Raw genomic sequence first — 25,069 nt, 5'->3', positions numbered from 1 at the left:
TTTAATAAAGTCAATGATAATAAAAATAACTAATAAAATGAAGTAATTAATTCAGATAAGATATGAAATATTAGATGCACATATAAATATTCATTGGCAATAAATGTTCTATATAAACATTTTTTTATCAAACTTAGTTCAGATATTATTATTATAAGGAACGTACATTCATATGTATAATATATGTTCTACCAAAGAAACTACTCTTTAATTTAAATAATAAATTGATTTTGAAAACAAACTGTTAGACTAAAGCTTAACATTTTCCGGTAAATATGTAAAACAATGTAGATTAGATATACAAAAGCACACTAGAGAAATTGACTAGTTAGAAGCTCAGCAATAGCTGAAATTAATCTGTTGCTTCGTATTCAGCAACAAATTGTAATTATATCTAGATGGAAAAGGTAATATATTAGCAGCTATTTCCTATATCCACAAATCATCAGCGTGCTTGGGTAAAAAGTACTTAAGTCACGCAATGACTTTAGGCGCATTTCATGCGTGTATTTTAATTCTAATTTGTTGATTTATAAAAATGTTTCCTTTCAGATGCGGATGCGGAAACGATTCATTCGAAGGCATGCAAGTCACCCTGTCAATGTTTTTTGTATATGCTAAAAAGGCGACTTACACGCAGAAATCCTCATATGCGTATCCTCAAATGTCCTTGTGTGTGTGTGTATTCATAATGCTATGGGAGCGTCTAAATTTTATTGTCTGTCATGTCCCCAAGCAGCTCCATTCACGTGTCCTGGCAACAAATAAAGCCAGCCCTCCGCAATTCGAAGACGAGACGCGATGAGAGTGTGTTGTGTCTGTGAGTGTGTGTGTGTGTGTGTGTGTGTAGGTGCTAGACTCTCGGGTATTGGTGTGGCGGACATGGAATTGGTAACGGAAACACTACGCGTATCCACTCGAAAAGGCTGAGAGAGCGTTTTCTTTTTATACGAGTATTTCTTCATCTTCATTTCTTTTTCCTGTGTGCGTTGTTTTTTCTACTTTTTTTGCTTGTCGCATTTCGTCAAAATTGATTTTTTACTGCATTTACAGGATGAGGTTGGCATTTGGGTTTGCGTGGCTTTCACATTCACTTTCACTTTGACTTTGGCACGATTCCTTCGTTACTCATACGCAGCGTGGTGCGCACGAGAGGCGAGTCGAGGGCAAAGTGTCTGCATTACTTTACGTACTTCACGTAATTGCCGCCCTTTGTCTGCCACACTTCGAGTTGTCATTAGACCGTGGCGCACGACAAGCGAAACAGCATTATCAGTTTACAATAATACAGCGCTGGCCATGCAAATAGAACCAGCTACCATTTTAAGGTTCTCACAATTTATTAATAGATTCTGCTTACATTTACAATTCTCGTACATTTATCAGGCTAATATAAAAATACAGTTTTCAACATGTGTGTTGCTGTGTCTGTGTGTGATGTAAGTGTGTGTGTGTGTGATGTAAGTGTGTATGTGTGTGTGTCGTTGTTTTTGTGTGGTTTACAATTACAATTTGTTTCTTCAAATTTGGCTTTGGAAGCGTTTTGCTCTTAACACTGAAATTACACTTACAATTCGCTGACTCGAAAAAATGTTAACATGGTTTTTCATTACTGTTGCTCCCCCTTCTCCCCTATTCTCCTCTATTTCCTCTTCGCACTGTAAATATATCTACGTATATCTATACTATTTATCCTTACACATAAGTAGAACTTAAGGTAGAAAAGGTGGCCATGCACTTTTCTGTTATTTCCTGCTGCACTGTCGCAGCACAAAATCAAAGAGAATGCATTCATGTATGACAAATAGGAAATGCGTTTTTTTTATTATTTGATTTTAGTAGTTTTCGTTTTGATTTTCCATCTTCTTCTATTTCAGCAAATGTCGTTTGGTGGTTGTTTTAGTCGTAGTTGTTTTTGTTGTCCTAGGTGCAATAAGTAATATTTATATTTGGACCTTACTTCTGTGTACTTTGACTGCTTTCTTTCTTGTTTTTTTTTTAGAAAAATAAAATGCCTTTTTTAGCTTATAAAATTGGACTATTGCCGAGTTTCGCATTCACAATGTTTCAGCTCGACTTATACATATTTACAACGATACAAGAAATCGTCGTCTGTTTCACTTTACTCCTCCAAAACTTCGCTCCCCTTTTCTATAGACTAATCGCTCGCTTACCTTTCGTTCACCGTTCATCGAACGAGAGAGCTAATTTAATTTTGTTGCTGTTGCTCTTAACTAATCTACTTTTACACACTTTGAGGCACATTCAGTTTGAATCATTTTACAAATTTATAAAGTTGCGCTACAAAAAACAACACAAACATAAAAAGTTCGAACCAAAAACTCTCGCTGACAAACATTCCTCCCTCGCCTTCGCCGTCTCTCTTGTTCCACAGTGTTCCCTTAAACTAATTGTAAAAATTAAAAATTGATTTACACGCGCGTCTAACTGGCGCCCAGCCAAGCTGCCGTAGCTTCCCGCTCCCCTCTCCCCGGTTGATTCCCCACCCTAACATCATCCGCTCAAACGGGGAAACTTTTTAATCTGCAGCATCATTTTCCATAGTCGTAACTCCCTCAAGTTGAATGCATTTATCACTAGTTTTGCAGCAAAAAAAAACTTGCAGAGCGTTTGACAGTACGCGACACTTGGAATGCCGCCATGTGGCATAGGTTTCACCCGCCTCCTGGAGGTGTCCCCTCGCTTAGAGCGTATTCTGTTTGGCCGCGTCGCCGCTCTTGGCAGCCGCTTCAAGGCGCGCACGTGGGCGCCGTTTGGTCTGCAGGGAATAAAGACGACCGCTGCGTGCACGCATCTGTGGCTCATCCTCTCCACCTCGGCCCCCCGCACCGCCTACAGAGCCACCGCCACTGCGTTGAGAAGATAAAGAAGCGGTTGTTAGTGCTGTGTTGAAAGTGGCAAACACGATTAGAACACTCACTTGAGCTCCAGCTTGGCCAGACGCTGCTTGATTTTCGCCTGACTCGCTGTGTACTCGGCCAGCAAGCGAGCCAGTCGCATATTGAGGTTCTCCACGGACAGCTCCAGTTTCTCGATGCCGCCCTCGATGCTATCATGCACACGCTGCGAGTCTGAGGAATGGAAATGGAAGAAGAGAAATTAGAAGTGCGGAAGTGCGTTAGTTAGCTGCCTGCCGGAAGTGGCCTGAATTGAGTTGGCGTCGTTAAATTACCCGCAAATATCTGCTCATCGAGCAGTCCATCTTTTCGCAGCAGCTGACAGCCGCGTTGCGTGAGCGTGGAGCGTGCCTCCGGATAATCCGCGAGCGTCTCCCACAGATCCCGTTTGGCCAGACAAAAGAGATCCGAGTAGCCCAGCGAACGCACATTCGCTGTACGTCGATTGCCCGTCCGATTGCCGGCAATCTCCAGCACCGACACCTCCCCAAAGACGGAGCCAGCACCGAGTGTGGCCAACACCGTGATGCCATCATCGCCCACCACCGACAGCTTGCCACGCTTCACAATGTACATCTCCTTGCCGACGTCACCCTTGCGGCAAATGTAATCACCCGGACTGAAGACTTGCAGCTTCAGCTTGAGCACCAGGGCTTCCAGCAGTCCCGGTTCGGTGTCGTGAAAGATGCGCACCTGCTTCAGGGTGTCCATGTGCACCTGGATGGCAATCTCAGCCTTTAGCTTGTCGGGCAAGGCGGCCAGCACACGCTCCTCGTCGAGGGCGCCGCTCTGCGACCAGGTGTAGGCAAACCAGCGTATCACACGCGCCTCCAGCTCATGGCCAACACGTCGGAAGGCCATGTACTGCTTGACGCCATCCATGCGATTCTGGAATTCGACGCGGGCCACATTCATGTTCGATATCATCGAGCCGATGTTACCTAGAAGTGGAGGAGGAAAGGAAAGGGTATGAATTTGGGATCGTTTTAATTTCGGACAGCCATTTCCGTGGCACTCGTGAGTCGTAAATTGTCGGGGGCCAATGCGGCGTATGCGTAACGCATGGCACAAAGGGCGACTAATGGCGGCACTTCCGGTGCTGTAGAGACAGAGCGACAGACGCGACGCCCTGACGAACTTTGCATTCATCATGGTAAGTAAATTTGTTTGCCCAGATGTCAGACTCCCCTCTGCTTCCCGCTCCCCCCGCTGCTTCGTTCCGGTAATGGCAACGATAAGAAGGACGACAAAAATGATAAAAAGGCACGTTTGCCAAAAAGCGAAGCGAATGTGAAGGCGTCGACAGCAACAAATCAACCCCACACACACACACACACAGAGGAAAGCAATAGACAGAGAGAGAGAACGAGAGAAATAACAAAACAAAACAAAGTAGAACGTAATGAATAATGTGGGTCGACATGGAGGACATGTACATGCGGATGGACCAGACTCGGTAGACAGAGGACGGAGAACGGTACGTGTCCGTTGTTGTCCCTGACGTGCGTGGGGCTGTAAATTAATACCCATTGATGTCACAGATGTCACTCTGCAACCAATTAAACGATCAGACGAAATATTTGCGTAAACAATGCGGCCCCGAAAAGCAAACAACAACGCGACCCCAAAAGGAACGGAGAGGAAACTCACCCACAATGGTGGCAAAGATGAGAACGCCGGCGAGGAAATCAGCCACCACAAACAGATACTCTACATCATTCTCGGGCGTCGGTGTCTCGCCAATTGTCGTCAGTGTCAAAGTGGACCAATAGAAGCTATAGATGTACTGCCGTTGCAGCGTATTGTTGCGCGTTCCATTCAGATTGTAGACCCACGAATCGGAGCTGAAGCCAATCTCATAGCTGATGGCAAAGTACATGCAGGCATTCCAATGGATCAGCACCAGAATCGCGAGCACCACCTTGCAGATGCGAAAGGCATTCGGATATCCCGTCGCCGTCTCAGTGCGATCAAACCATTCCCAGAGCCGGGGCAGACGGAGCAAGCGATTGAGACGCACTATCACCGGACAGGGAAGGTAGAGGCTGGAACAGGTTTCGGGTGGCCACCAGATGTAGGCCAGATCCGTGGGCAGCATCGACAGCACGTCCAGATACCAGCCCTTGGTGTGGAAGTAATGGCGCCTCAAACGAAACGCATCGCGCACAAGAAGACCCTGGTCCAGAAAACCTGTCAGCGGGAGAGGAAGGAACTTATATTAGTTGACTGTCTTTTGCCAGAGGGCAAAGTTTATGTCGTTGTTTGTGAGTGTGCAACTGAGTGTGTGTGTGTGTGTGTGTGTGTGTGTGTGTGTGGGAGTGTGTGCGTCCTTGTTCCTTTAGTTATTGTTCTGCCCGTACATGCCACATGCAGCGAGACATTTCACAGTTCGCGGCGCTTTTGTTGTTGCCCCTTCAGCGTATAAAGCCCGAATCAGAATGCAAAACTAAAACTTTGATACTCTTCTCTACCCCATGACCCCCCAAAGACCAATCCCTAAGCCAACGAATAGGGATTTGTGTAGCAAATTGTTTTTGCTGTTCATACTAAACACAAAACCGTTTACAACTTCGATTGGCTTCTAAAGCGATTGTTGTAAAATAGAAACATTTACTGTGCATGCAGCTTAACTATAAAAAAGCTTACTTACAAAACATGTTAGCCATATTTGATAGACAAATAAATATTATTTATGGTGTCCACTATTTTAACTAGTTTGTTAAGTTGCTTTCTGCAAAGTTCTGACTAACTATTTGACCACTTCAACATTGTAACATTCCTTATTGGGTGAAGTATTAATTACTTTAGTTTCAGCTTTGAAACACTTTTTGAAACTTAGACTTTTTGTGAATTTCCTGTGAAATTTGCGGAGATTATGACTGAGCTAAGTAACAAACAGTTTTATAGCTTCAGACTTTGTTAACTCAAATGCTCTGTTATTATGCAGTCTATGTTTTGCATGTTTATACAAAGTTTTTTGCATTTAAAATAAGATATAATAAAAATCCTTTAAAAAAATAATAAAACATTTAGGATGTACAAAATAATGTTACTAGTTTCGTCATGTTTTTCTTCAAAATTACTAACATGCAATAAATTAGATTTAAAAGATTTCTGAAAGATTTTGAGCTGAAGTTCACTTTTTTTTAATATCATCATGTTTCACATAAAAGTTACTCTCATAAATTATCAATTTTTCATTTGCAGTCATCCTGTGTTAAATATATGTTGTCATCTTTTATTTCGATTCAAAAGAATTTAATTTTTTTTATTGTTTTCCTTTTCTAATTTAACTAAAGAACTTCTTCTATATTTGAGATGATATATACATAAGTTCCTTAGCAAGACATATTAAATCAAATACCCTATACATATATAGATATTTTATTGTTATTGTTTGTCCACCACTTGCTTAAGAAAAGAGCAATGCTCTGAAAACAAGCGTATATTCCTGTTATGTGAAATGTCAAGGCTGGCTTATCCCTGCATTTGGCAACTGAGGAACACACACACTTGCTCACACCCACAAGCTCGGCACTCCCACACACACACACACCCACACTAACACACACATATGTTTGTTATATGGAGCAACTAGCTTTGCCATTGTCTGTGGCAGCTTAGTCAGACCAAAAGTCTCGAATCTCATTTGCATAAGCAGCATGCTTGCTGGCTGCTCCCTCAACAATTGTCTCGCTCTTTCTCTTTTCGACTTTTGTGCTTTCGGCCTTTTCTGGCCGAGAGTACAGTTATAACTCTGACGAAGCACTTGGCACTTACCTTCGTGCATGTGAACAAGCGTATCCAGCAGATAAATGAAATCGCATAGATAATCCAGCGTATACCAAACGGCGGGCGCATTCTTGTTGATCTCCCAGAAAACGGAGCGACCCACCACGAAGATGATGTTGTAGAGCACCGCCAGCGAAACCACAGCGAGCCACTGTCATGAAATATTAGATAGTGTACAAAACTGTGGGGAAAATACCTCCTCAGACTTACCCTGTAATGGGATTGCAGGGTTGGGTCGACGGAGAGGCGATTGCAGAGCGCGCTGCTGCCACGAATTTCACTCGATAATGCCGCATCATCCATGGCACCGCCCGGCGTCTTGCCAATCTTGTCCGTGTTCGTTGTGTTCGAGAACTTCTCGAGGAACCAGTCCGGTGGCTTGGCGCGATTCCGTTTCGTCAGACGTTGCCGCAATGCCTGCAGCGTTCTGCTCAACGCTGACGGTTTGCTACGTTGTTTTGGCTCCTGCAAAAAATACAACGTGAAATCATGGGGAATGAGCATCAAGTTTATTTCTTCTTTGTGTTGTTTTTTGGCCAACATCAATGTGGAAATGTACCACGCAAGCGGCGCGCACTAATTGAATCGTTTTAATGGCCCCTGGTTCGGAGGGTAACCGCATTAAAACTTGACCAACATTCGGCGACTCAGCGAGTTCTGCGCTTAAACTTGTTATACTCTTGTGTAGTGTTGTGTTGTGTGTATCTGCGCAGAGCTGAGGAAAACTCTTGTAATAGGTGCACATGACGCAGCCAATCTCACGGCACACTGCTTTCAATCGTATTGTTCTGCAGCAAAGCATTGCTAATAAATTTATAATCATGGTAGCATCTGCAGCAATTGGAACTACAGTTCAAACATCTGTTTCAGATAGTCTGCTGCTTATTTGAACTCTATGAATAGGAAGCATAAGAAAGTTTCTCCGATTTCCGGTACATTTCATTGTAGAGTAATTTTATTTTATTTTGTTTAAATGCAAATTTTGTCTACCTATCACTTGTTTAAATTCAGCTTAGGGGCTTAAAGAGCCGGCTCTTTAAATTTGTTATACGAATGTCTTTAAAAGTCTGGTTACTTTTTAATGACTTTTCTCCTTTACGACTAAAGTATTAAACACTTAAAGAACTTTGAAATATATCTTGATTTACACTCTAAATATTAAATATTTAATTTAATTTTGTTAAAGGATTTTATTATTAAATGCGTGGATTTATATCACACTCTTACTCCTGGAAAATGCATTTTGCTCCGCTGCATTCACAACACCTTTCATTATTTATTAGTTACTTTTGAGCTCAAGTTTCTAAACGCAATTTGACACTGTGCTCTGTGGGGTTAAAGAGCAGCACGTTTAGTTCTAGACAAGTTAGTTTCTGTGGTTACTTATTCAAGGGGTTCCGATGCACAACACAAAAGAGATACACACATTGACAGACGCACACACGCAAAACACTCACAAACAGTCACTCATCAGTGTGTGTGTGTATTAAGTTTATGGGTAACACTGGCGCCCACAATCGCCACACACATACACTCAAACACACGTGATGCTTGAGCCGCGAGCTCGTTGTGCACATCCTGAGATTAGGGGCGTGTGCTTGACAGTCTAATAAACGCGTATCAGTCGCTGCCAGCGGTTAATCCATTAAGCCATATATGTAGCTACGCAGTTAGTATATCTGTCACTGTGTGTGTTTGTGTGCGTGTGATATGAACTTGGCTTATAACATATTTGTGCATGTATGTTGGTATGTATTGAAGTATACCGCAGCCCTTTGGGGACAATGCTAATGATAATGCAGTGCAACGCCTCCTGCTGCGCCCAGCCGTTGTCAAGGTCACACACACACGCATGCACACACGCACGCACTGACATATTTGTCACATTATTTAATATTTATTCATGTGCTTTACCGCTTCATTTTGTTGTCCCGCTATGGCTGCGATATCCAAAGATTGCACCATGGCTTTGACTTTGAAATGTCGCATGCAAAAAAGAAAAAGCGTCGTTGCTTGCTTGCGTTCTCTTCGCTTCCTTTTTCTCTTCCTCTTCCTCTCTCGTTTTCGTTTTCGCTTTCGCCTGACACTTTAATTGCAGTTACAATGCTAATGATGATGTTCGCCGTTGATGACCGTTAAACGCGAACCGTTAGTTTCTTTTTTTTTGGCTACTGCGCATGCGCATCGACGTCGAGTTGCCCGTTAACACTGAAAATGCGTTGCGCGCTTTGCAATTGCCATTGAAGGTGTCGCAGGCAACAGCGACGTCGACAGCGGCAGCGGCAGCGACGTCGATGTTGACGTTGGCGTTGAGCGTCACGAACGTTCAAGTTGGCCACGGCAGGCATACACAATAACTAAATGTTGCTGCTGTTGTCAATTCAAAATGTTGTTTTAGTGGCATTGTTGTTGTTGCGATTGTTGCTGCTTTTGTATTTTGCAATTTTCTTAATTTGCATGTGCCGACATCGGCACTGTCGTCGTCGACGTCGTCGTTTAATTAATTAACCCGCAAAGTCTCAAGTGACTTTAGTCCTTCATTGCCAGCAATAGCAACAACAACAACAGCAAGGACAACAATAGGCATGTTGTTGTCAAGTAGTGGACTACTATGGCCATTGATGGCAATTTGACAAGATTGATGACACTTTCAGCAGAACTGTGCGCCGTTTTCTAAACGCTCTTTTAATTGTTCTTTCGGCCATCATTCAATTAAGCTGAAAGCTACAGTGGATCGCAGCTTATTTCGTGCAGCCGCAAACTGAAAGTTTGAACCTTCACTGCTACTAAACCATCAAAGATATTTCAAAAATTTAAATGAAGGTTGGTAAAGCAGAATTTGTAGATTTGAAATTAATAAGAAAAATTTTCTTAATTACAAAAGTAAAACATTGAGATAAAAAAAAAATTTTTTTGCGCTTTTTTTATGCCGCAGCTTATTTCGTGCAGACATTTTATATAGACGAAATTCTAACTTTTTTGACTAGAATATTAGGTTTTCACGCCAGATTTGGTATTTTTGGTAGTTAAACTAAAAGATTTAATGAGAATTTTGACATTTGAGACATTGAAATACGAAAATTTTGGGGAATTACAAACAAGACACCTCGAACAACTATTAAACAACGAGAATTAGTTCTCAAATATTTTAAAGATGGGAACAGCCAGCGTTCTATTGCGGAGAAGGTTTCACTAACCTTTAGCACTGTACAATATATAATTTAGCGCTTTATTCGTGAAAATCGGATGGAAAATAAAGGTCAAAATGCACCAAATAAAATTTTTTGCGAACAAGAGGAGCATCGCATAGTAAGAAAAGTTGAAGCTATCGCCTCCAAAATTGGCTGTGGAGATAGAGGATGAAATGGGCAAGAAGTGTAGCCCGGATTCAGTGAGCCGGGTCCTGCACGAACACAACTTTAATGGTCGAGTAGTTCGAAAAAAATATTTTATTAACAAGAAAAATCGGGACTACCGCTTACATCTCGCTCGGGAACATATCCGTCATCCGATTTCCTTTTGGGAAGACGTCATCTTTGAGAGGAATCAAAATCTAACATATGCGGCTCGGATGGGTGTCAATATGTTTGGCGGAGACCAAATACCGAGCTAGACCCCAAACACCTAAAACCAACAGCTAAGCATGGCGGGGGTCACGTTATGGTTTGGGCCTGTATGTCGGCCTCTGGAGTCGGTAGCCTGTTTTTATTGATAGTATAATGGACACCAATCAATATCTTTCAATATTAAAGGAAAACCTTCTCCAAAGTGCCGAGAATGTGAGCATACGCGATTGTTTTCGGTTCTACCAGGACAACGACCCAAAGCATAAGGCTGGAATTGTGAAGACCTGGCTCGCCTGGAACTGTCCACACTTTGTGCAAACACCAGCACAAGTACCAGATTTAAATGTGATAAAAAATCTATGGCAAATTTTGGACTTGGCTATTCGGAAATGACAGATTTCGATTAAAAACGATTTAAAATCTGCTTTGCTTGAAGAATGGCAAAAAATTCCAGTCGAAACGACCAAAAAATTGGTAACCTCAATGGAAAACCCTGCTGAAGGCTGTCCTAAAGCAGAGAGGAGGCAACACAAAATATTAGGCTAATTTTTCGAATTTTTAAATAAAAATTCTTGAAGTGCACGAAATAAGCTGCGGCATAAAAAAAGCGCAAAAAAAATTTTATTTTATCTCAATGTTTTACTTTTGTAATTAAGAAAATTTTTCTTATTAATTTCAAATCTACAAATTCTGCTTTACCAACCTTCATTTAAATTTTTGAAATATCTTTGATGGTTTAGTAGCAGTGAAGGTTCAAACTTTCAGTTTGCGGCTGCACGAAATAAGCTGCGATCCACTGTATTTGTCGCCTATTGTTGTTGTTGTTGTTGCGGCTACTATTGTGCAGCGATCGACCGACAACTCTGCGATAACGATAACTAATCGCTTGGACGATATGTTTTGAGCAGTGTTTACACACATGCCAAAAGAAGAAAACTAAAAACGTGTGTGCATATTAATTAAATGCATGGTACTGGCAACAAGGAAGCCAACCAGTTAATACTGGGGGGATTTACAAAGCTGCCGTTGTTGATGGATAACCAGCAGCGCGGTGCATAAACATGTTGATTAAATGATAATGATGATATTGATGAGCTCATCGGCCAGTTGCATAGTGGTTTATTATCTTCATGCAAGGTTGCAACCAAAAAAATAGAAATATAAAAAACGTCTCAACTGATTCAGATTCTCGCAGCAGTAGCTCTTGTACTTGAAATCGAAAACGCCCCACGTAGTCTTAGCCCCCTCTCCCCGCTCCCCTAGTCCACCACTGACACTCGCCGCCTGCCTGATTGGCATTCAGTGCGTCGCGGCGTGAGCTGCACAATAAATTTCCATAATTGCCCGGCGTCCGTTAGGTGTTGACACAGGTGGCGAGCTGAGAGGGAAACCTGCAGGTGGCCAGCCAGGGGGTGGAGGAGCTGGCTAACATTATGCTAAGCAAATCAAGCGCCGCTTTTGATGGTTATTGCATGCGTGTGCTTTATGCTCAAATAAAATTACTTTAAGCGACTCTTAAGCTGCCCCTTAGGCCTTAGAAATGACCAATGGGTCTGCAATTGAAATGCTCGTCAAGCTGTGTGAGTCCCAACAAATACTATATGAGAAGGCCAAAGAGGCAACACCAGGCACGTGGCACTGATTGGTAATGCGAGAGAGAGCGGGCAACATGAAGCGGGTCATCTTAAACTTTTGAATGGAAATTGACTTGGAGCCAAAATGCCCTGAATGTTTAGTACTCGTAATGGAAACTGTTCCCACTCGACAGTCAGTGTGTCTGTGTGTGTATGTGTGGGTGTGTCTGTTATTTCCGTTTTTGACATCTACGAACCCAAGAGATTGAATGCCGAGTACTAAACGGAAAGATTTACTATTTTATTTATAGCTGCAAATGTGTTAAAGTGATCCCAACCGAAGTACAAATCCCTGCCATTGGCAATTGAGTTCAATAATATTCCTTATCAGATACTTGTACTTTGGCAAGCAATTTCCTTTTTCAAATAGAGTTGGCTTAAAAGCTACGACTGTGAAAAGGAAAGTTGATGTGACTTTTGACTCTGAAAACACATTAAAGCTTTAAGCAAAAATTGTCCAATTAAATTCCAATTTCTCTTTCCAAGCAAAGTATTTTTAAAGCAGAGTTGGCTTAAATACCATGAAATGCTCGATCAAAGTTAAATGCGACTTTTGACTCTGAAAGCACATTAAAGCTTTAAATGAAACTTGTGTCATTATAATTTGAACTAATATACCTTTCCCGACACAGTTGGCTTTAAAGCTTAAAGTTTGAACTAGAAATTTGATTATTGATAATGTGACTTTTGACTTCGAAAGCACATTAAAGCTTTAAGCGAAAGTTGTGCAATTACATTTCGAGTTTCTATGCTCTCTCCCAGTCTGCTCCTTTCTCACGCTCCATCTGGATGTCAGTCAGTATTATGAAGGCTTAATGAGAAACAACACCACGAGCTAAACAACTTTGGTTTAAAGCCCCGCAACAATGATGCTGTTTGGCAAACTTTCGTTTCACTTGCCTCCAACTCTCTACAAACCGCATTCATTATAACGTTGGTTTTGGTGGTCTAATTAGCACTCGACAAAACCACTCTGAATAACCCCACATTTTTGATATTGTGATTCACAATAGTAGAAGTGCGCGCAGCTGTTTGGATGATAAGCCCTTTTGCCCTTTTGGCATTTGTGGCACTTGCACTTTGCTCAATACCCAGTTAAATGTTATTTATTTGTTATTGATATCTCAGCATTTTTATCTGCAATTTGTTATTTTGTTTCTTGTTTTTTTGTTGTTTTTTTTTGTGTTGTGTCTGTTGTTGTGTTTTGTTTTGTTGTGATGAGTGTGGTTGAGATTTTTGTTTGGCTTATTGCTCCACTGAACGACGTGGGAAATTATGCAAATGTGGCGCAGATTGGATGACCATAAACAACAGTGCTTATCGACGACGACAGCGGTAACAACATTGAGTAACAACCACAACAACAAGGAACAACCTCCCGTCCCATCCATCTTTTCTCTTGCAAAAAAAAAAATAAAAGGACAACCATGGGTTGGCTGTATTAATACCTTGTCTAATGCCAGCAACCCAAAAAACTCAACAGACCCAAACTAAAAACTGAGAGACTGCAACTGTCCAATCTGGACCCTCATCAAGCGCAAAATCCAGCGTTTGCCTTTGTTGGTTCTTGGTTGGTGTTGGCTTAATCTTTGGGCCTAGTTGGTATTATTTACAGCACGCGTTTGAACGGACGAATTTTGATTTAGTAGAACACGAACGAGGTCCTTTATAACTAACTGATTATTTTGCAAACTCCTTTCGAATGAGTCAATTCACTGTTGCTGTTTTCTTTTCGGTTTTTCAGAGTTTTCTATATTTTTTTTTTTTGCTGCCGTTGGCGAACGCGTTTTTTGCGCAACTGTCGATGGTGAAATTTGTAGAAAATTGACTAAGCGCAAAAACACAACAAGAAGACAACCCGAAGAGTTGCCTGGAATACGGGAGGGCGACATTGCGTTTTGTTTGCTCGAGTGTCCTGCTGCCAGCTCAAATTGCACAGAAACAATAAGCAAAACAGACGCAGAATAGCAATATCGAAGAGGCGGCGGTTGCCCATAAACGGGCAACAAATACTCGTACTCCAACTCACTCCCCATCATTGCCCCGCAAAAAAAAGGTATGGCAGGCAAATATAGGGCTGGCTCATTAATCGGTTTAATGGCCGACAGACCCAAGGCGCTGACACTGACCAACTTGGCGATTGTTCAACTCTCCCTCTCTCCCTTTCTCTTTCTGTACACCAATCGAAGCCAACGCAAACTTTGTCTGACTCTTCAAAAATTTTGAAGCACTCAAACTTGATGATGTATACATAAACTACAATATATTTACTATATATACTACATATATGAGAGTGAATATGTATGTATGTGTGTGTGTGTGTGGGTTTTGGGGATGTTCTATTGTTGCCTTCGGTTTGGCTCTGTTGCGGTTTTCTGCCGCAGTTGATGGCCAAACAGACAAACACACCTCAAAAGCATTACAACAACCAAGCCAATATTTGGACGTCGTTATGCGGGCGACACTGCGCCATCGAAGGGGGACAGCAGAGGGAAAGTTGAGTGGCTGCTTGATAGTGGGGCGGGTAACGGGGAAACAGGGAACCAGGGAACTGAACGTTTTCCATTTGTATTTATTTCATTGCGTTTTCGTCTCCCTGCCTGCTGCCTTTAGCCATTTATGAAATGGCATTGAAAATGTTTCTGTTGCTGTTTCGGTTTCTGTTTCTGTTTCTCAGTGTCAGTTTCTTTGCGGCTGCTTTTTCCTTTTCCTTTCACTTTACTTTTGGCCTGACTCTCTGGCTCAATGCTCTTATCTATCAAATTGGTCGTCGGCCAAGATATACACTCGCATTCTCGTACTGGGCATTCGGGCATTCTGCCACCGTCACCGCAACAACACTCCTCTAAGTCTCCGCCACCATTTGACGTGACCGACAAGAAGCAGCTGCCCAGTGTCCTGTGCCCAGTGGCGAGGGGCGAGTGGCGAGCGGAAAGAGGCGAGTGTCCTTCTCCCACTTTCTTATTTATAGCTCGAGGGTCAAATTAAGTTCTAAACAGACTTTTATATCTGTACTTTTTTTTATTTTATTATCATAAAGAAGAAAAGGCCCGAAATAATATAATTATTAGAAGGTTGCAACAGATATGAAGCCTCACACGTGGGCTTTGGTGCAAAACGAATCAATCTTTTACACAACAATTTATTATTGATGCTATTGAATTGATTAATTTAAAGGTGGTCAATATATCAGGTGTATATTGCTTTAAAATAGCATTTCATTCATTTTAAGTGCGCTGGCAGAGCTATTTTTATACTTGCTATAAAGGTACTAGATATTGAAGGAAAAATATATTTTGATTGATACATTATTCTCTTTAATAATGTTGCTTATATAATCTTTTCCCGAAATATAAAAATGCCAGATATATTCGTCTATCTCTGATAGAGTAGCAAAACTTCGACTCTATTAATTGTGAACTTGCCTCAGCTTTCCTTTTTTGAAGGAATTTGACACGTGCTAATAAAAATTTCTGCGGGCACGAAAATGGCAGTCAGCTGGCATGGAACATGGAGCTCGGTTCGGCACATGGAGTCGTTGGTCGGACGACGCGTCGGCTACGTGACAATAGAGGAAGTAATTAAAACGCGATTTACGGCAAGGTCAAGTTTATGAAGGTCCACAGTTCATTTGCATGGCATCCATACGGACGGAATGGGTCAGCGTGGAATTGAGGAAATGCGAAGAAGTGCAAAAGTGTGGTTGCGGAATGTTCTTGTGGCGAAAGCGTCGTATACGCAACGTGCTATATATGGATGGGCCCGCAGCATAAATTGTGCTATTGTTTCATTGTTGTCGCTATTGTTGTTATTGTTGTTGTCACTCTGCGTTGTCGATGGCGTCAATCAATTAGCGCAATTACTTAATTACGGCCCACATAATTGAATAGCTGCGGCGGCCTCGAATTATGGCCAGGCCAAAACCAAATGGAATGAAATTAATGCAACAAATAAGCAAAGTGTCTGGCTGACTGACTGCCTGTCTGTCCATCCGCATTTATGTTCTCTCATATCGCTCTATCTCTAGCTATTTATCTCTGTCGACTTCGAACATATTCCTATGGCATATTAAATTACGCATACGCCGTGTGATTTATGGGTGATAAATACTCATAGTATCGATATATCGATATCTCACTTACTTGTATCAGTTTCCTGCCATTCTCCATATAGTTAACATCTGAGGCACGCGGCTGCGTTGACTGCTTCTGCTCGACAATCGCCGGAGCATCGGCAAAAGCATCATCATCAGCTGCTGACGCTGCCGCTGCTGCCGCCGCTGCTGCTGTCGTCGCCTCAACGTTGCCGTTGCCTTTGGCGTCGTCCTCTTCATCATCATCGACATCGTAGTCGTCGTCGTCGTCATCATCGTCCAGCTCAATGCGATGCCTGCGCTGCCAGCTGCCACGCGGATAATGCAGGCGACGCTCCTCAACGTCGACGCTATCTGGACCCAAGGGCAACGGCAGTGCCGTTTTGTTGGCAATTAAATGCTTGCGCGGCAGACAAACGCCATCGCTGCCGATGGCCGCCGCCGTCGGCTGAAAGGGCGCATAGAGGCCGCCGCTGATCTCCAGCTCCTCGTGTGGCATGGCCAACTGATGCGTAGCTGTGTTGCAGCTGGAACTGGAGCTGCTGCCGCCAAACGGCAGTTGGGCGGGCGCCGAGGAGGCGGGGCCAACGAAGCGTGTGGTGCGATACATGGGACGGGAAAGGCTAAAAGCAGAGCATAAATTTTATGAGCAGGCGGAATATTAAATGTGATGTCGATGGCAAAACGCACTTGTATCCGTATTTGGGGGATTCGGTTTCGGGGCGGCGTCTGGTGGACATCATTGTGTTGACCCGATCTCCGCGGGCGGCAGCCATCATATAAGTCCACATTGCGGCGCATCCAAAGCTGCTACGCTAAGCACATGACGCAAGCTGAAGCAGGAGCGGAAGCAGAGGCAGAAACCAAAAGAGAAACAGAAGCAGGAGGAAAACGTCGACTAGAAAGAAAATGGCAGAAAGGGTCGCATTAATGTCTCAACTTAAAGTTAAACCTCAAGCCACTTGAGGGCAATTGCGGCTTCGCAGAGCAATCATAAACGCGCTGCCACGCTGCCATGCTGCCTGTTGTTAGTTCCCCATAAAACTGTTCGCTATAGCCCACTTGAGGGTGGGCGTGGCAACGCATGGCAACGCAACAAACGCGGCAGCAGCTTGTGGTTGCAGACGTAATTAAGCAATTAAACCGACTCATGAGTTGGTGGCTCAAAGCGAGCGCCTCAAGGTATGCAACAGAAATTGCACAGCGCAAAACGCTGCGTGTCCTTGTACATCTTTTGATAGCTTCGACTCGCCTTGTCTCGCCTCGTCTCGCAACCTCAATAAACTCGGCATAGAAGACAGCGTACTTTTATGTCTTTCATTCTTATTCTTCACATTTTTTGGTTGGGATTGAAATTGCAGTCTGAGATTTGTTGCATTACCATTTTATTAGCCATAAACCAAACGTAAAATCGAACTTGAGATTTGCTTACTGGCTGTGGTAGTTGTTAAATTGCTAAAAATGCCAATTGGCTTAAATGGATTAATGTTATTACTAGTTGCTGCTTTTATTTGTATCCTCAGTAAATGGCTTCCCTTTCAATCGTGTTTTAAAGACAATCAAAATAACTTTAAAAAATAGCAATAATAATAAGGTAATAAGGTAATAAAATCTATGAAAAATAGTTTCTTTGCGTAGCATATATATAAATAAAACTGCTGCACAAAAAGATTTCTTACATGCCATAGACGATGCTGCATGTAATTTAATATTTGTTTCATATATTTTATAATGCACCATCATCAAAAATGTATTCGCTAAACAATTTCTTTAACAAAATTATAAATATAACATTCCATTTTATAGCTTATTATTAAGGAATAACTAAATTATATATAACAAATACGTTTTTCAATAATTTATTGCATGAACCATTAATTATCTAGTCAACAATGAGAACTAACCGTTTAGATTCAATTTCTTCACTTCAAAAATTCAATATATAAAAATATATATCCTATGAATTATTCTGTACCTACTTCAAATTACTTTTACAGCTAATTTTGCTATTGACATTGATAACGGAAAAACTTCTGTTTTTTCTTAAGTTTTTAAAAAAACCAAAACAGTGCAATATATTTCTTAAAATATATCGAATTAATATTCAGACAAAATACTACAAAAATACCAAAGTCTATAATTGGTATATTGATAAAGTACTTCATTCAAAATATACCTTAAAATACTAAAACATACCAAATTGTCATCCAAAGCAAAGTTTCACAATTTTTATCTGATCGCAATCAAATTTTCAATATAGTTTCAATTACGACTGAGCCTTATAGATTTAATTTAAGTAAATATATTTCCAGTTAAGCAATAAACCTTTAAATTCTTTTGCATATACTCTTCAAAATACTTCTCAACTTCTTTTAACATAAGCAATGCTTTAAGAAATACAAAACCAAAAAAAGTTCTTTGGAGTATATATTAATATTGTTTGATTTGTTTGTTTTATTTATCGCTGTATTTCACGAATTGAATTTAAATAAATAAATTTCTAGTTAAATAACAAACCTATAAATTCTTTGGTATCTCCTTTTGCAAATTCTTTTTAGGTACTTGAGGCAATGCCATTGCTTCCATAAGAAACTTTTTAATCATTAACAAAGATACAAAAAGTTAAGTAATGCAATAGTTGCGCCCCATTTTAAAATTCACACCCAACAAAGTTGAGCTGCCAATTGGTTGCCACTTCCTATTAGTTGTTTGTTAGTTAAGTGCTCCCCAAACTGATTAATAATGCATTCGAAATTAAACCAAAAGTTCTTCACGTATGTGAAATTAAAGAGTGTTGGGATAAAGAGATGAAGCAACCAAAGTAGAGTTCGTGACCCTCTAAGAAACTGTGCACTGGAGGGCTCTGTCCGTGTATAAATAATGCCCTTAAATATGCCAGAGCAGCATAGACACAAACTAATGAGGCGCAAATGATAAATACAAGCTGCCAGCATAGCAAAAAGAAAAAAATATATCTATCTATAAGAAAGGAAAGCAGATATATATATACTAAAGACAGTACTCGAACAACGAGAGAGGCGAGAGAGGGGGGAAAGAAACTACGAAAATGTCCAGCTGCAAATGTGAGTCAGAGCAAAAAAGCGCAAAAATTGTGCACACACAAATTCAAATTGTGGCAAAAATGCAAATTGTGAATTGCAGATAATCAAAATGTGCGCAAAAAATTAAGCGCTATGCGAAATTTTCTTTATGTAATTTCCACATGGAATGGCACAGCACAGCAGCTGAATGGAATGGCAACCCATCGCATATCCCAATGAAAATCGAAATGAAAACGAAATTGGAGAACAGCAGCAACAGCAGCAACAGCAGCAACAGCAGCATCAGCAGGAGCTTCAACATGACTGCAGTTAGCCAGTTACGAGCAGAGCATCCTTTGTGCCTTTTTGCCTTTGTCTGGCATTTTTACTGTCGCGTGATTTTATGTCATAGATTATCCTTGCCTGCTTGCCTGCTTGCCACTTGCCTGTCTTAGCTCGCCATCTTCAGTGTACCATTCAATTTAAAGTGCAATTTCGGTTTACCAAAAAGAAAAACAGAAAGTAGCAGATAAAAAAAAAATGAGTGCTCCTCCGCAGCAATCGAATCTCTAGTATTTGTGCAGTTTGATGAGTCAGTGGCAAAGTCTTTGACCGCATCAACAAAATCGAAAAAAAAGTGCAAAAAATAAGTGGGGTAAAAAAACAGAGAAGAGACGATTTGCTCCATGGGGACTGTGTGTGTGTGTAGGTGTAGGGGTAGGATGGGAAGGCGTACCCAAGGCACTCTGACATTCAAATACATTGAGAGAGGAGCAGAAGACTATGATGCGAGGTGGAATGGAATGGCATCGAATGGAGGACAGCAGCCACATCGATTTTTAGCTGTAAAACCAAAGTAAATCCATTTATCAACTTCAGCTGCAAACATTTTCGTGCAGATAACAGCACAAACTTGACTTTGATAAAATGTGCCACACTGCAACAGCCGCAGCTCTAGCTCCAGCTACGGCTTCAGCTTCACCAAGCAACAACAACACTTGACCAAGTTTTTAAGGGCAAGTGGCCGGAGGCCATTAAGTACTCATATCACAGTTTTAGACAAACAAATTTCTATCCTTCATCCTTCATCCTTCGCTTCAGTTTCGTATATTTATTCTTTATGCCCATAACACCAATCAAAGCGACCACAAAACGCTGCCGGGCCTCAAAATCGTAGCAAATCGCAGCAATTAACGCCTGGGACAGCAGGAGCTCTCACACACAAGCACACACACACATAGAAACGAACACCAATACACATACCAAGAGAGAGAAAAAGGAATAAAGGCGTTGGGCGACTTCAAAAACGTTTTAAGGATACGCTCGGCATTAGCTTTAGTTCTGCTCTCATTTCAGTTCTCTGGCCAAATCGTTTGACTCAACTTGGAATTGCTAACGAGCTATAAATGTAGCCTGTGTTGTGCGTGTGTGTATGTGTGTGTGAGTGTGAGTGTGAATATGAGTATGGGTGTGAATGTGTGCGGCTCATTTGTAATGATTAAGTGGCGCTGCGAGCAAGCTTGTGGTGTTTATGGCCCAAAGGAATCGTTTACACACACATTTCACATTTCACTTGTGCAGGATTATGATGGGGAGACAAAGCGAACAAGCGAACAAGAGAGGGACCAGAATAAAAGTCCTGTATAGCTGTTGATAAACTGTAAGATAAGCAAAAACCATTCGCATTTCTTTCATTTGATTCCATCATTCATTTCATTTCTTTTCTTTTCGCCTTTTGTGCCCATTCACTTGCCTGTTTTCAATTGCAGCTTAAGTAAATAAACACATGCATGAAAAGTAAATAGATTTCAGCTCAGCTGGACACAACTCAATTGATTCATTCGCAGAATTATTAAGTATTATGATGATCGTATTATGTATTACATACTTATTTTTATTATTCTCTCGGCCGTAGATGGCGGGGGCCGCTTAAAAGGCAGTTGCTGACGCGCAACGAAGAACGCGCATCACGTATACGCCATGTGTGTGGCGCATGAAATTCTCAATCAAAACAAAACGCCTGACGCTGCCAATAGCTTTTAGCAGGAGCACTGGAAAAGAAGGACCCCTGCAGCAGAGGGGCGGGGAGCGGACTGAAGCACAAAATATGCTAATGTCAATTATTTTGTGCGTAATTTGCTTTCATGCTCTCGAGCACACATCAAAATGCGTGTACTTATGCGCGTTACAATACCTTCAGAGCACCCCATTCCCATTCCTCTCTTAAGCTTCCCTACCATATTTCGACCATCATCATGAATATGAATATGAATATGAATATTCATTTCTTTTTTTTATTTTGTTTTTATTTGTTTTGTTTTTTTCTGTGCTGTTGGAAATGCGCTAATAATTTCATGAGCTGTTCGAATCGACATGGAAACCACTCGACAAACGACTTATCTAATCTGTATTTATAGACATTCTGTATTTTCCTGCAACATTTTCGACCATCCCTTCGCTGGATTCGACCCCTAATCCCCACTTCGGTTTCAGGGCGAAAAGGTGAACTGGCTTCAATTAACATTCGTGCACGTAAACGCAATAACGCAAATGGATTCGGGGTTTTGCTTTAATAAAATGCGATATTTATGGAGTTTACTGCCCCCATCTCTCCCCCCACGCACTCCCCCGTCCAGCACCTGCAACATCAACAGATAGCGGATGCCAATTAATATGGTACCAAGTTAGATATTAATACTCGTATCGTCGCATCGTCCGCTGCTTATAGTTAACAATTACGTCCACTGTCCACACTGCTTATGGCACTGAGGCGATGGCGATGGCGACACCGACGACGACGACGAAGGCGACAACAGAGATGGCATTCAAATCACGCGGTTAACGCCTCACTGAATGGACGACTCTAAGGACACACTCTTGAATGCTTTGAGCTGCGTTGACAGTGCCTGTTGCAGCCTACTTGCCACTTGCCACTTGCCTCTTGCCACTTGCCACTTGGTATAATAGCTGCAGGAACAGCGACGAGAGGAAACGGAAGATTTACCTTTGCTGTTTCCTATTTGAGTTGTTGTATTAATCCGGCAACTGTCAGGCGACGCGTAATCCTATTAGATGTGGCTCCGTTGCCAGCTGCGTTGTGGGTGTAACGCCTGTTCTTTATTTTTCTTTTTCTTTTAATTTCTTTTAATTCTTTGTTGTTGTTGCTATTGCTGCTTCTGCTTGTTGTATTATTCTTTATGGTTTGCTGTTGTTATTTCTGCTTCTCAGTATTTTTCACGTTTTTACACTTGTGCTGGCATCGCACAATTATTTAAATGCGTGCAGTAATTTCAAATGAAATTTGAATATTTAACTGTATGCCGCGCATATTTCTACACACACACACACGCACACACTCTCATACACACGCACACAACGCGAAAGAGAAAAAGACCTAAACACGAATACACTAACACTCGCATTAATGCTGATTATAAATGGCGACCATTAACAGTTGCTGTTGATTTTTGCACTTTTATTGTAGAAAAATTCAAATGTTGTGATGCTGGCGGATGCTAGATGCTTGATGCGAAACAAAATCGCGCGTGAAATCGACACACAGGACACACGACGAGCTGAAGGATAACAGATGAAAACACGAGTGCAGACAGCTTCAGCTTTTCTTACTATTTTACGCGCGCCGTGTACGTTCGCATGCCTGGCTAACGGCGCAATGAGCGCCTGTGGGAGCACACACAGAACCAACGCCAAATGCAAATGCCAAACAGCAGCAGCAGCAGCAGCAACAGCAGCAGCAACGTCTACGCCAGCAGCAGCTGAAGCAGCAGCCGAGCAGAGCCGATAACAGTCAGACGCTTCGAGAGCAGTTGCTTTGTTGTTGCGTTGTGTGTGCTTTTCATTCATGGCTTGAGCGTGAAGCTTTTTATGCGAAAGCTTCTCGTTTTTGCACGCAAATGCCGCCACATAACCTGTTGCTTTCCTTTGCCTTTATTTGGGATGCTGCTGCTGCTGCTGTCGTTGTTGTTGTTCGTGCTTGCCAGCGTTGCCACATCGCGTCACTGTTGTTGCCATGCTATTGCGATTTGGGGAATACGCGTTGGGAATTCGTTGTCGTCAAATGACAACATAAATTAATTAAATTGATGTTTAAATGTTTGTTTCGCTTAAGACCCGAGCCGGAGGCTGTCGCTGGTTTATTAACCCGCCTTCAAAGCGACAAAACGATTTGGCGTGCGTCTTCTCGCATGTGACACATTGACAAATTACTCAAATCAATGCAATGAAAGCACACACAAAAGAACTCTCTACATACGCACTACATACTACAATACAGATAGAACAGCAAGCCTGAAATTGATTAATGTCATTCCAGAGGCGACAGTCTACGTCCTGTCCAAGCCAGCCGATGCTCATGAACTAGTTTGATTTAAAACTGTCTGACTGCCAACACACACGAGTCTCCAAATGCAGTGTTTCAAGCAATGGCTCCATTAACAATCACACCTCCGAGTAAATATAACACAACGATTACTATCAGTGTCGTTGAGTTCAAGTCTAGTAAGTTGTGTTCCTCAAGCATTACATTTAGTGATGTCGTTTTGTGGTTATGGTCCTCAATTGGTATATGTGCTACGTGTGTGATTATATTTATGCTTGGAGTGTGTGTGTGTGTGTGTGGCGATTATTGCTTTTTGGCATCATCACAAAGACAGAACGATAAGCCAACGTTCGTTCATATAGTATGTTCATTGTCCCAGAGAGTTCAATAGTTCACGTCAAGTTCAGTAACCAACCCAGAAGCCAATGCCAACAAGTGGTTAGTTACACTCTGCCAGTCACGGACAGACGCACAGCCTGACATTCAGACAGAGAAACACAGAGATCGGGCAAGACAGAGAGAGAGAGAGAGAGGGATGGAGAGGGAGAGACAGGCTGCTTCTTGTTTCCAAAACGTACGTGCCAACGAAATCTGTAGCGGCAGCTGCAAGCTGTGCATAAATTTAATTTCTATGGCGCGCCTAAAAGCATGCAATATGAATGAGAAGTTCGCGAAAGCGAGTGCTTGACAATGTGTGTGTGTATGATGTGTGATGAATGTGTATGTGTATGAGTGTGTATAAGATACAATGGCTTTCGCATTCACAATTTCAGTAATTTGTTATTCAAACACATTTCGAATCGATTATACGCTTGGCATGCTCCCTCCAATCGAGCAAATATGTTGATTGACTTTTGTCAAGGCTTATGCCTTTGTGTGTGTGTGTGTGTGTGAGTGTGTGCGTGTGTGAGTATAAGCTTTTGTGCTGTACCGTGTTAAAAGGCAAATTTGCCTGTGTGTGCGTGTACGCATGGGTAAAATGCCAAAGCAAATATAAATGAGGAAGCGCGGGCTTCACAGTGCCCTCCATGACTGTGACTGCCGTCTGCCGTCTGCCCTTTCACTTCTGCATCTCCCTTCCTGCCTCGGCCTAAGTGCGAATGTAATGCCTGACTGGCTTTATGAGCGTATGCCTCACTGTGTCTGCATGTGATGTGCTTATGTGTGTGCATGTGTGTGTGATAACGCAGAACGAAACCTTTTGCTCATTGAAAAGCTCATTATCACACTCTAACACACCCACACATCGACACATCCTTACACATTGTGTGTGCTTTAAGGCACTCCCCAAGGTTAAATATTTGTCATATGCTAAAAAAAAAAAACAGCACAGAATAAATAAATGCCAACAAACTGGGTTAAGGTTCAGCTGATGGCTGATGGCTGCTGGCCACAATAAACCACTCAGACTTGGACTCGCACTTGTGGCAAGGTCTCAATGTCAATGTGAAGCTATCCACCTGACCAGCTGTCCAGTTGTTCAGTTGTCCGGCCAAGTCAGGGAGAAACTTGTTGAATTGAATTGATTGCCACATTGAAATTTAATTGCAATTTCACTGCGCTCTCAGTTGGAATGTTAAGCTGCAAGGACATTAATTAACAACTGGCTGCAGGCTCCTACGTTATACAGACAGTCAGCCAGCGAATCGAGCAGCTGATGCTCCACTGAAGTGGCTCTGATTGCGA

At 42.0% G+C, this 25,069-nt stretch overlaps 1 protein-coding gene across 3 annotated transcripts; it reads right to left on the bottom strand.

Moving 5' to 3' along the window:
* Positions 1–1,306: 1,306 nt before the first annotated feature.
* On the bottom strand, positions 1,307–23,128 carry LOC133843175 (cyclic nucleotide-gated cation channel subunit A). Of its 3 annotated transcripts, XM_062276605.1 has the most exons (10): positions 22,672–23,128; positions 22,049–22,619; positions 16,694–16,901; positions 16,053–16,626; positions 6,921–7,175; positions 6,699–6,861; positions 4,569–5,108; positions 3,194–3,859; positions 2,942–3,092; positions 1,307–2,870 (listed from the first exon to the last, which is right to left on the bottom strand). In XM_062276605.1, the coding sequence occupies exons 3-10, from the start codon at positions 16,792–16,794 to the stop codon at positions 2,705–2,707; spliced, it is 2,616 nt and encodes an 871-aa protein (XP_062132589.1). In that variant the 5' UTR covers positions 16,795–16,901; positions 22,049–22,619; positions 22,672–23,128; the 3' UTR covers positions 1,307–2,704. The 3 variants fall into 3 exon arrangements, with proteins under 3 accessions (XP_062132589.1, XP_062132588.1, XP_062132590.1); XM_062276604.1 differs by having other exon boundaries at positions 22,049–23,128; XM_062276606.1 differs by lacking the exons at positions 16,053–16,626; positions 16,694–16,901; positions 22,049–22,619; positions 22,672–23,128 and adding an exon at positions 8,625–8,907.
* Positions 23,129–25,069: the final 1,941 nt, after the last annotated feature.

This window comes from Drosophila sulfurigaster, chromosome 3 (genome assembly GCF_023558435.1).
Source record: "Drosophila sulfurigaster albostrigata strain 15112-1811.04 chromosome 3, ASM2355843v2, whole genome shotgun sequence".
NCBI lineage: Eukaryota > Metazoa > Arthropoda > Insecta > Diptera > Drosophilidae > Drosophila > Drosophila sulfurigaster.
Note: the sequence above shows the minus strand (reverse complement) of the source record. Positions and strands in the feature narration are given on the sequence as shown.

What these genes read in the sequence shown, in the direction of transcription:
- LOC133843175 (XM_062276604.1), bottom strand. Translation starts at nt 16,794, where the DNA reads ATGTGGACTTATATGATGGCTGCCGCCCGCGGAGATCGGGTCAACACA. An exon ending in CGATGAGCAGATATTTGCGG is followed by an intron (nt 3,093 to 3,193) that starts GTAATTTAACGA and finishes TCCATTCCTCAG; the next exon opens with ACTCGCAGCGTGTGCATGAT. An exon ending in CTGGCCAAGCTGGAGCTCAA is followed by an intron (nt 2,871 to 2,941) that starts GTGAGTGTTCTA and finishes TTCTCAACGCAG; the next exon opens with TGGCGGTGGCTCTGTAGGCG.